General features: G+C 39.2%; 1 protein-coding gene and 1 pseudogene across 4 annotated transcripts in view; one reads left to right on the top strand and one right to left on the bottom strand.

The window, feature by feature from the left end:
- Oseg1 (intraflagellar transport protein Oseg1) overlaps positions 1 to 12,699 on the top strand; it is a 796,421-nt gene that overhangs the window by 70,759 nt on the left and 712,963 nt on the right. For all 4 annotated transcript variants that reach the window (XM_090410292.1, XM_090410285.1, XM_090410300.1 and 1 more), the window contains exon 3: positions 5,845 to 5,921. In XM_090410292.1, coding sequence (XP_090266418.1) covers positions 5,845 to 5,921 — 77 coding nt within the window. The remainder of the gene's footprint in view (positions 1 to 5,844; positions 5,922 to 12,699) is intronic.
- On the bottom strand, positions 1,428 to 1,593 carry LOC150108843 (U2 spliceosomal RNA; annotated as a pseudogene).

Genomic DNA, 12,699 nt, shown 5'->3' with positions numbered 1-12,699 from the left:
AAATTAAGGGTATATTAAATCCCACATTGTTTTAAAACTGAATAATAATGCCGAAAAGTATCGGCGATTACTAGCATGAGCTAATGCAAGTAGTCCTAGTACAATCTCGGGCAACTCACAGCAAAGGTGGTAAAGTTCTGATCGCTATTCTTGGTATTTTCCATAATGTAAAAACACATTTCCTAGGAAATGTATGCTGTTATTACATTATGGTGGGAGGTCACTACCCAGACCAGTTTCAGCCTTTTTTGAGGCTTTCAGTGAGTAGCTAGACCAAATAAATACCAAAGGGTATAGCGAAAAGAACTTATATACTCTGCTATACGAGTTGTCAGACAGGTGCAACCATTAAGTTACTTAAATATAAAGAGCCAATAGGCTTCATATCGGCTAGTAATCGCCGATACTTTTATAGTTTACTATATTCGGCATGAAACGCTCTGATTCCAATCTTTGAGTTTCTTATTCAATTTTAAAACAATGTGGGATTTAATATCCCCTTAATTTAAATAATGTTTATATCGCCGAAATGAAGCCTATTGGCTCTTTATATTTAAGAGAATGGCTAAGTTTTTAGATGCTGAAGAAGTGATATAATGTATTTATTCCAAGACTGGCTAGAGTTAAATGCTAATCAGTGGATTTCTTCATGTTATACCATCAAGTTTGTTTCTGGTTTAAGTACAGTAATGTAAAGTACAGTACAGTATACTTTGGTTGACTAAGTCACAAAATGTCAGCCCCCTCTCCTTGTTTGTTCATTATCTAGTGGATACTTACAAAAGGGGCACATCACGTGAAGGTGAGATTTGGACATTATGCCAGAAGCCCTAGTCATTTTCTCTTCACATTCTTTAATGGTTATGTGGAGATCTTTTCACAGTTATCTAGCTTGGATTCCTAAGTAACATTACTGAAATTTGTTCATTGTTTTTTAAATGCATTTTGTATACATTCAAAATATTGATGGCCCTTCCCAAACAACAACAAAAAAGTTACAACCAGATCCTTTCCAAAATAAACAAACAAACAATAAATAAAAAGTTACAACTAGATGTTAATTAACAAGTATGAATTTTAATTATAATTTAATTTACTTCATAAATGGGCCACCTTTAGCTTTCAGATCCTGTTAAAAATCACCATGTGGTCAGGAATGCATTTGAGTGTATGGATATTTACATCTCTTCACTTGTTAACATGTAGTTGTAACTATTTATTTATTTATTTATTTATTGTAGGTGCAGCAAGCTCCAACTCTAATAATTCATCTTATGTGCGCACTTTTGTGGTGTGTGTGTGTGTGTGTGTGTGTGTGTGTGTGTGTGTGTGTGTGTGTGAGATCAGGTAATATTCGGGAGTAGTGCGATACCCAGGCGACTCGCAGCAAGGGTGGAGCAAGCTCCGAGCTATACTTCAATTGCTTTTAGGAATGAGCTGACCCTGGAAGTAGTGCAATACCAGGGCAACTTGTGGCAAGCTCCAAGCACTCTGCCACCGCCTACCAAAAATCAGTTTAATGTGATTTGTCAGCTGACATGTTGAATGCAGAGTTCCAGGCATCAACTCGAACAGAAATCTGCATGAAAACATTCACATGGTAGGACTGCAATATCAAAGCCCCACATTATCCGAACCAACATACAGTATTGTCTTCAGTGGTGCAAAGAGTGTACAGTGGGACGTGGAAGTTTGGAAAGCAGTGTTATGGAGTGACGAATCATGCTACACCATCTTCTGAGCAGATGGATGGGTGTAGTGGATGGCCAGTAAACGTCTCTTTCTAGAGTGCATAACCCTGACTGAAATTTGGTGGTGGCGGCAATGTGATGATATGATCCTGTTTTTCCCAGTTTAACCTCAGATCTCTGTTTTTGGTACCACAAACATTGAACTCCAAGAGGTATCTGAACATTCTGGACAGTGCAATGCTTCCTGTTTTGTGGCATTTCTATAGAACTGACCATTGTCACAATACAATGCACTGTGTCACAAGGCTGCTGCTCTGACCGGGTAGTTTGTGGACATAAACGTCACCACACTTGACTGGCCTCCACAGAGCCTTTATCTAAGCCCTGTTGAACATCTCCTTTCTAAAACAAATAATCTTCTTCTTCTTCTTCTTCTGCAGCTTCTCCCACTTAAGTGTGGTCACTGTTGATAATGAGTCTCCTCCACACCTTCCTGTCTTGGGCTGTCACCACATCCAAGTTCTTCATCCTCAAGTCCTCTTCTACCAGCTCCCTCCATCTCTTCCTTGGCCCCCCCCATGCCTTTCTTGCACATCCATCTGCATGACCCTTCTTCCCCCACATATTTGTCCTCCCTCCTCATCACATGACCAAACCATCTCAACCTTGCCTGCTGTATTTTCGCTCCTAAGTACATAACTTTCACTGTTCCCCCTGATATAGTCATTTCTCAGATGATCCTTTCTGGTCACATCGCCCATCTACCTAAGCATTCTCATCTCTGCTACTTCCATCCTGCTGATGTTATTTTTCCTCAGGGCCACAATTTCCATAGCATACGTCATAGCTGGCCTCACTACTGTCCTATAGATTTTGCCTTTCAGATTGATCGTCACCCTCTTATCGCATAATACTCTAGCGATCTCCCTTCAGTTACTCCAACCCGCTTGTATCCTGCATCTCACTTCCTTCTCAGCTCCTCCATCTTCTTCCACTGTTGAACCTAAGTATCTAAAGTCCCTCACCTTCCTGATGACATTTCCTTCCAGCTCCAGATCTGTCTCCTGGCCGCCGCCCACAGTGCAGCACATATACTCTGTCTTACTTCTGCTCAGTCTCATACCTCTCTCTTCCAGTACTTTTCTCCATCTTTCCAGTTTAGTTCCCGCTTCTTCTCTTGAATCTGCACACAGCAAGATGTCATCTGCATACAACATTGTCCAAGGCGCATCTTCTCTCACCTCCTCTGTTACCACCTCCATCACAATATTAAACAGAAACGGACTTAATGCTGACCCTTGATGCAAGCCAACTGTTACTTGAAAACTTTCTGTCTGTCCCAGACAGGTCCGAACACTTGTCTTCACATTTCTGTACATTTCCCACACCAACCTGACATATTTCTCCGGAACCTTCTTCTCCCTCAGACACCTCCAGACTTCTTGCCTTGGCACTCTATCGTATGCTTTCTCCAGATCAATAAATGCCAGATGTAGCTCCCTTTGTTTCTCTCGATACTTTTCCATCATCTGCCATAATCCAAAGATAGCATCTGTTGTTGATCTACCAGGCATGAAGCCAAATTGTTCCTTTGCAATCTCCACCTCCTTCCTCAATCTACCATCAAGAACCCTTTCTAGGATTTTTATTGTGTGGGACATCAACTTTATTCCTCTGTAAGTTTAACAGTCTTGTACATCCCTTTTACCCTTGTAGATGGGGACAAGAGCTCTCCCTCCATTCTTCGGGTATATTTTCCTGTTGGCAAACTTTCATGAACAGGTCCCACAGCAGGTCAATTCCCTCTTACCCCAGTGCCTTCCATGCCTCCACTGGAATTCTGTCAGGGGCCCACCGATTTTCCATTCCTCATCCTCTTCATGGCCTCTGTCAGTTCCACTCTACTCATGTTCTTCACCATCCCCTCAGAAGGCTGCCCATCTCCTCTGTGAGTCCTTGCGTTTTCCTCATTCAAAAGTCCCTCAAAGTATATTTTCCATCTGTTTCTTATGTCCACATCCCTCCACAATACTCTTCCTTCAGTATCTTTGATCTGCCTCACATGTAAGATGTCCTTTGCTGCTTTATTTCTACATTTCGCTAGTTGGTAAATTTTTCTCTGTCCTTCCTTTGTTTCTAATTGATCATACAGATCTTGATATGCCATGGCCTTCGCCTGTGCCAGAACTCTCTTGGTGTCTTGCTTTCTCTCTCTGTACGCCTCTCTGTCCTCTTCCACCCTTGACTCATCCCACTTCAGCTTTGCCTTCCTCTTAGCTGTCACTGCCACTTGTACATTATTATTCCACCACCAACCCTCCTTCTGCTCTCTAATCTTTCCAGATGTTTCACCAAGCACCTCGATTGCACAGCTCAGGATTACTTTTGAATTATGTTTCCACTAATCTTGTACACTTTCCAGTCCATCTGAAATCCTCTCTAACACCCTCTCCCTAAAACGATTCCTTCACACTCTCCTCTTTTAAGCGAAACCACTTAATTGTCTTCATCCCATGGCATCCAGAGGTTCTTATCTTTGATCTTATTTTAAAGTCTGCGCACAGCAGTCGGTGTGTTGATGTGCTACTTGATCTGTTGGAATTACTTTAGAATTTGTCACAACCTTAAGATGTTTTCTTCTAGTCAAAATGTAGTCAATTTGTGAACTGTTGTTACCACTCCTAAATGTTATCAAATGTTCTTCCCTCTTGTAGAAAAACGAGTTCACAATTGCCAGATCAAACGCTACTGCAAAGTCCACAACCCTCTCTCCTTCCTGGTTCATCATTCCCACTCTGTGGCCACCATGCACCCTTTCACAGTCTCTATTCTGTCTCCCTATGTGTCCGTTCAAGTCTCCTCCGACAATCACCATCTCATTTTCTTCCAGTTCCCTCATTTCTTCATGTAACACGTTCCAGAACTCATCTCTCTCCTCTGCTGTACAACCAACTTGCAGGGCATATACACATAATATGACCACCCGGTCTTCTCCAAGACCACAATTCCTACATCATTTCTTTCCTCGTTATTCACTCCAGAGTAGAACAATTTATATCCATCTCCCAGTTCCTTTGCCTTTCTCCCCTTCCACCTTGTCTCCTGCACACATAAAATGTCCAACTTCCTCTTCCTCATCATGTCTGCCACCTCTCTTCCCCTTCCAGGCATGCTTCCAACATTCAATGTTCCCACTTGCAACATTCTCTCCACTTGCTAGGCTCGCTTCTTTAACCGCACCCACCCTTGATGCGGTAACCCTCATCCACTTCTCGCAGCTGTAGGGCGATGTGGCTACGCGTCACTTAAGGGGTGCGCCCTAGCCCTTATATCATTTTCTGTTTGACTCATATCATAGTTTGAGCTGGCATTGAAGTTTTATGACTGGATGCCCTTCCTGACATCAACCCTCGCCATTTATCCGGGCTTGGGACTGGCACCTATTGAGGCTAGCTTGCTTCCTTCGGTGGTTGCATAAGACGAAATGATTTAGCAAGATAGGAAAGACTCACCCCTAGCCCTTGAATACTCTAATAGCATCAGGGAGAAGGAGCAAGGAGAGGAGAAAGAAGCAAAAGAAAGAAGTGGAGGGACCAGTCTACAGAATAATATAACAGATGTATATTACATGAAGTAAGGCATGGTCCAGCATCTGGTACCTTGGGTGTGCCATGCCTGTACTCACTAAAGTGAGCCCTTGAGGTTTTTCCAAAACAAACACTAAATAAATAAATAAAAAGTTACAACTAGATGTTAACAAGTGAACAGATGTAAATATCTAGTTTTAATATCCATACATTCAAATGCATTCCTGACCACATGGTGTTTTTAATAGGATCTGAAAGCTAAGGTGGCCATTTATGAAGTAAATTAAATTATAATTCAAATTCTTTAACACTAAACATAAATAATATCAGTGAAATTCTCAAAAATTATCAAGACATTATTTTTTTTTTTTAACAAAATTACAAACATGACTAAAAATATTATGTAATGAATGTTTATTTAATAGCAGTTACATTGTGCTCTTTTTAGATCCTACCCCCTGCAGTTCTAAAAACATGATTATTATGATGTTATTGCTAGTGAATTTATGACTTTTGTCAAGTCAAAGTGCATTTTAAATTTGGAACTTATTCGAGCCTTTTTTCAGACATCATGATGCAATTCAGTATCTTGCTTATAATCCTGCCTCTCATCAGCTTACCAGCTGTGCTTGTACTGACTTTGGTAAGTGTGATTTGAATTATTTTGTATAAATGTTTATTTTCAATTGTTCAGTTTTTGATATTTTCATATAATGTGTCTTTCAGAAATTATAAAAATTTTCTGGTGTAACTTTCAAGAGGCGTATGAGATATTATGATAATCTAACATAATGTTTCATGACTAGTTGTTGAATCAAAAACTTCCTTCCAGATTAGGGACTTTTTCCTCAGGTCACATTTGATCAACTCTAACTTTTTTTATTTTTAACTTCTAATGCACTCCTGATATATTAATCCATATATTGGTGTTTCTCTGATTATTTTCTTTCCAGTTTTTGTTTGAAACACTGTTTATTCTTACCATTCATCTTTAAAGTGATCTGAAGAGAGATGAATGTGTTCTTGAGATAGCCATGATAGAATGTACAATTTTCAGTTCTAGCCTGCATCAATCTTGGAAGTCTAAAATTCTAATGGAAGTGATGTTTAGTCTACCACAATAAGAGTATGTGAACTTTGGTGGTGGTGTGATTCCACCTCTACTTTCATGTTGTGAAGTTGCAGATAGGAGATTCTTCCAACAGATTTAGGAAACTATCTAAGAGGGAATCAACAAATGTAGGATCAAGTTGTGGCATCCATATTCCTTAGAGGAAAAGGCCTAGCTTCTGTGGTATTTGGTAGCCCTAAGCAGTTTATGAGTGTAATACCTGATGTAATACTAATCCTTTGCTTAATAGAAGGATTGAAGTTTACCAGAAAATATTGGAATATACATCTAAGTCCCAGTTTAATTTTTCTCATTTCTTCCAGCATTCAATAATGATGTTGCTGTTAATGCTGTTACATAACTTCACCATTAGAGCTATAATGACAAGAGATCTGAGGCAAATTAGCAAAAATTTGTGAAACTAGCAAAAATGTGTGACAGGTAATATAGAGGGCATGTTGCCTAGATATGATAATGCAGAGTCGAGAGAGGAGCAGCAGCAATGACAGCGACGATGTATCAAAAGAGAGAACTGATATATGTTGGCTGTTTAGAGTGCATTTGATGATAGAAGAGAGCTGTATGCTTGAGATGTTGCACTGCATTTAAACATGGATGGATGTAGGCATTTGAAGAGATTGTTGTTCTCTGGGCAAGTGAGATTGTTAAGACATGGAAACTAGAGGTGCCAGGGTAGCTGGGGTGACTTCTTGTTGTGACAGTCACTTGGGAGGTGGGACATACAGTATACTGCAGAATCAAAAGGAGAATAACATTACTATAGAAATGCTGACAGTGCATTGATCTTTCTTTCTATAAATGTGAGGAGTAAAGGAAATGACATGGTGGCATTGATAGCCTCCAGTGGTGTGAGTTGGGCAGGGAAGTACAGGACAGGATATTTAATTGAATGTTGCTATAGGGCAGGAAATGTTCAGGCAGATAAGTTTGGCAAGTGCCAAGGGAGCGATCATTGAGATATTTTTAACTATATCATCAGGGACGTCCAGAAAGTAAGTTCCGTTTTTAAATATTTTCAGTGCAGCGCTGTGATTGCAATGGTGTGCATGTGTGCTGAGTTTGTTGATTCATTAGCAAGGTGTTGGTACCATTTTCAGACATTCTTGCCATGTGTACGCTTCTTGGTGTATGTTTATAATGTCTAAGAAAATCGAATCTCCCCCAGCATGTGAAATTAGGTCAGTTATCTGTTTCTTGAATGCGAGGAACGTTAAAGCAGCTGAAATTCATTGGAATTCTTGAGGTTTATGGAGAACATGCAATGAGTGATGATGGGTAAGACTTTTTAATGAAGGAAGGACAGGTGTGCATAATGATGAACAGAGTGGGCAGCCATCTTTAGTGACTGATGATTTGGTGCATTCAGTTCAGCTGAACAGAATTCATTCTGTTGAAGAGAAGATTCGACAGAATAGGGGGATTCACTATGATGTCACTCTCGCTGCAATTTCCAGAAGTTTCACATTCATGTCTTCATGAAATTGTGTCGGAGAAATTGAATTATCAGAAATTGTGTGCATGCTGGGTGATGAAGTTGCTTACAGAACAATACAAAGTAAATCGGCTGGACAGTGCATTGTAATGTTTGGCATTCTACCATGAGGATGGCGATGCTTTCCTGAGCAGACTTGTCACCGGGAACGAGACTTGGGTGTTGCATGCAACCTCTGAATCAAAACAACAGTCCACGGAGTGGAGGCATACCTCATCACCAGTCAAAACGAAATTGAAGACAATGGCTTCCACTCGGAAAATCATGTGCACTGTGTTTTGGGACAGACAAGGAATTTTGCTGGTAGACTTCTTGGGTCAAGGCTCCACAATCAACGTATGTACCGCCAAACCCTTAAGAAACTGCATCATGTGATCCAGAATAAACGATGTGGCATGCTTACCAGGGGCGGGCATTGTTTTGATTCAATGATAACACCTGCCCACACACACACACAGCTGGTGTAACATAACTTCTCTCCACCTTTGGCTGGGAACAATTCCTCATTCCCTATTTAATCCTGACCTCGTGCTAAGTGACTTTCACCTGTTAAAACATCTGAAATCTTTCCTTGGTGGCTGGTGGTTTCAAGACGACGACGAGGTCAAAGAAGCAGTCAGATGAGGGTAATATTACTTATGCATTATGCAGGCCAGCATGGATTTGTTACAGGATGCTCTTGTTTTAGTAATCTGAATTACCTTTTACAATAGAGTAACAGGAGAAGTGAGGGTAAGGCATACACTGTCATTTTTAAGTTGCATCATATGGATTTGGATATCAGGTTAGTGCATTGGATTGGTGATTGGCCGATACAACTCTCTATCAGAGAGTTGTATATAGTGTGGGGGCAGGGAGTAGGAAGGTTACAAGTAGAGTTCCACTGGGTTCAGTCCTGGGACCATTATTGTTCAATGTTTATGTCAATTATATTGTCACAAGACTATAGGAAGATGTTCAGTTGTTTGTAGATGATGTGAAGCTTGGGTGAGTTATTAGTAATAGTGCCGATGTTTTGGCTCTTCAAGAGGATTTGAATAAGCTGGAAAGGTGGGCAAATGGTGAGGATTGTAGTTTCAGCAACTAAATGTAAGGTTTTGAAATTTGGGATCCGCAGCTGCGATTCTTCATACTCACTTAGTGGAGTTATACTCAAAAAAGTGAATGCAAATCTTCAACTTCTTGAGATGATTGTAGATAAACATTTGAAGTAAAGAGGATATCTTGCAAATGTTGGGAAAGAAATCTCAGAGAATTGTGGCAGTGTTGAGGAGAACATTGACCATGAGAGATAAACATGTGCTGGTCCCATTGTTTAAAGCTTTGATCATACTATATTTGGATTTCTGTGCTCAGATCTGGTCACCAGGATGACGATGACCAGATCAACTAGACTTGTTCAATGGTGCAAAGACGGGTAAAAAAGATATCAGGACTGTACTATGTTGATTCTGAGAATAGACTGAGAGCATGCAGACTGCAGATGGTGGATAAAGGACAAAGTGGGAGATATAATCAAGACATTTAAGCTGTTGAAGGGTTATTATTGTATTAACACTGAGGAGATTTTTCATATGGTAGAACAAGGGATAGGAGCAAGGACAAGAGGCCATCCCCTGGAAGTTGTAAAAGAAGGCAGTGAGTAAAGGGTAAGTTTTTTGCATGGAAAGTGATAGGAGCATGGAATGCATTGCCTGAGAGGCTGGTGAATGTGCAGACTTTGGATGAGTTTAAGCACTGGATGATAGACTTTGTGTTGACTAGTGTTGACCTCCCACAATGAATCTTGTGACTCCATTGAAGGTCAGGAAAATAATAATAATAATTTGTTTTAAAGTGAAAATCTGATCCATACAACCCCTATTTGGCCTGAACCCAGCTTGTTTTACTCCAATCTTCCATTCCACAATTTTTCTTACCCATTTCTCAAGTGTATTTGCATAAATCTTAGCAGGAACACTCAGTAAAAAAATTCATCTGTAATTTTCACGTTCAGTTATATTTCACTTTTTATAAATGGGTACTATGAAAGCTCTATTCCAATCATATAGAATTCAGTCTTCTGTCCAAGCCTTCTGAATTATATTTAAATAACTTTCACAGCTTACACATGTTACAAAAATTATATATAGAATTTATTCAAAAAATCCAATATATTTCATCCCACGTTACATGGACTTTGTCAGGGAGATTGACCATTAACTATATTCAAAAGATGTGGTGGTAACATAGCCTTTGTTGATGCTTCCTTCAAACCAGCTCGGAAACTGTTTTCCTTCCTACCATCAACAAAGTATGCATTTCCACCTCTTTCCTTACTGGGTGTCTATCACTTACCTTCACATTTCATCTTTCCTATTTTGGACAGACTGGCCATTCTTCCTTGATTAGAATTGAAGAACATCAAAACTTTATTGCATTTTTGGAATGTGACAAGTCTGGCCTTGCTTCTCATGCTATTGACACTAGCCACAGAGTTCTTTGGAATCAGACAAAATTCCTTCATTCCTGCAAGTTCAAATTTGATCATCTTTTCCTTGAGACTTATGAAACAGTATGAAGTTATCCTAACCTGAACCAATCAGACTGTATGCCAGTATCCAAGTTTTGGGAAGTGATCATTATTATTTGTTCATAAGTTTTTTTTTTATTAATAATTATTTTAAATAATGAAGGAAAGCGGTATTAAACCTGATATCAAAATTGGAGATGTTAATCTCAGCTCTTTACTTTAGGGAGATGATGTTATACTTTTAAATAAATCCAGTACAAGTCTGCAAGATTCCCTGACTAAATTGAATAACTGTTGTAATAGATGTGGTATGAAGGTCAGCAATAACAACACAAAGACAGTGAAAATAGGCAGAAGCATGAAAATATCAACTGCATTGTGAATGGAGAACATATAGAACAAGTGAAACATTTCAGCTATTTAGGCAAGATTTTTAGCGAAGATGGTAAATGAAATATTGAAATAAACAACAGCATCAACAAAGCTGGTATGGTAGGAAGTCAGTTGAATAAATTTATATGAATAAGAGAGAAATTAGTCATCATCATCAAATTCCTGCCATGTACCCTCAAGGGGTGTACAGGATATGATAGTACTACATAAAAAAAATTACATCAATACTAAATTCCTATCTACAATTTTCCTCCTAATCAGTCTGTTACTTGTCAAGACTCCAACATTATCAGATCTTATATTTCTATCGTCTAAGGATCTTTGTACCGTATCAATCCACCTACATCTTGGTCTCCCTCTGGGTCATTTTGCTGCCAACCTGGCAGAGAACACTTGTTTTGCTAATCTTTCTTCGCCCATTCTGTTTAAGTGACCATACCACCTGAGATTAGCTCTGCTAACACATTCCTGGATGTTGATAATGTCAAGTTCTTCCCTAATATTCTCATTTTTAATATGATATTGCCATTAATGCCATCTGTTCACGCCTATAATCTTTCTCAGGACTCTCATATCTGCGATCTCTAGTCTTTGGTCAAGTGTTTTACTTCTGACCCAGCTCTCAGATCCATAAGTTAAAACTGGTTTGAACACTGTCTTGTATACAGCTAATTTAGTGTTCTGACTAATTTCTCTCTTATTCCATATGAATGTATTCAATTGACTTCCCACCACACCAGCTTTGCTGATTCTGTTGTCTATTTCTATATTTAGTTTACCATCTTCAGTAAAAATTGTGCCTAAGAAGCTGAAATGTTTTACTTGTTCCACAGGTTCTCCATTCACAACACAGTTGACATTTTCAATGATTCTGCCTATTTTCATTGTCTTTGTCTTTTTATTGCTGACCTTCATACCATATCTATTACAACAGCTATTCAATTTAGTCAGAGAATCTTGCAGACTTGTAGCAGATTTATTTAGAAGTATAACATCGTCTGCATAAAGCAAAGAGCTGACATTAACATCTCCAATTTTGATATCATGTTTAATACCACTTTCCTTCATAATGTGATCCATATATACATGTACATCCTTGTCTCACACTAGATTTAACATTAAATCATCTTCCTGTACTTCCTTCAATTCTAACTGCTGACTTACAACTCAAATAAAGACTAAGTATTGCTTGATATAATGCCCCATTGACACCATATAACTGTAGTGTATTGAATAGCTTCTCTCTTGGCACCTTGTCATATGCCTTTTCCAAATCAACAAAACTTAAATACAGATCTTTGTTATATTCCCATGCTTTCTCGACTATTTGTCGTAAAGTGAAGATCTGATCCTGACAGCCTCTATTTGGCATGAATCCTGCTTGTTCTTCACCAAGCTTTTCTTCCACAATTCTTCTCAACCGTTTCTCAAGTATACTTGCATGGATCTTGCCAGGAACACTCAGTAGGGAAATACCTCTGTAATTCTCACATTCAGTTTTATTTCCCTTTTTATATATGGGTACTATGAGAGCTCTATTCCAATCATCGGGAATTCATCCCTCTGTCCAGGCTTTCTGAACTGTGAAGTGCAGCCACTGTAAGACTTTTATACCACCATATTTCAGCATTTCTGGTCGAATATCGTCTACTCCTGCTGCCTTTCCACATTTCAAGCCTTTGATGGCTTTTTCTACTTCAAGTATGGATATGTATTCCTGACTGCATGCCTGGTCAGTGTTTTTTACCACTGTGCTATCATCACTGCTTGTTTCATTTAGCAATTTTTCAAAGTAATTACTCCATACTTGAAGGATATCTTTTTTTCCCATTTTCATGTCACCTGTATCATCTCTAGCTCTTTTACAGCACTCTTTCCTCCATTCCTAGCAT

Source organism: Typopeltis vanoorti, chromosome 2 (genome assembly GCF_054136105.1).
Source record: "Typopeltis vanoorti isolate ZY-2024b chromosome 2, IOZ_Tvanoo_1.0, whole genome shotgun sequence".
Lineage (NCBI taxonomy): Eukaryota > Metazoa > Arthropoda > Arachnida > Uropygi > Thelyphonidae > Typopeltis > Typopeltis vanoorti.
This window is presented reverse-complemented; position numbering and strand designations above follow the sequence as displayed.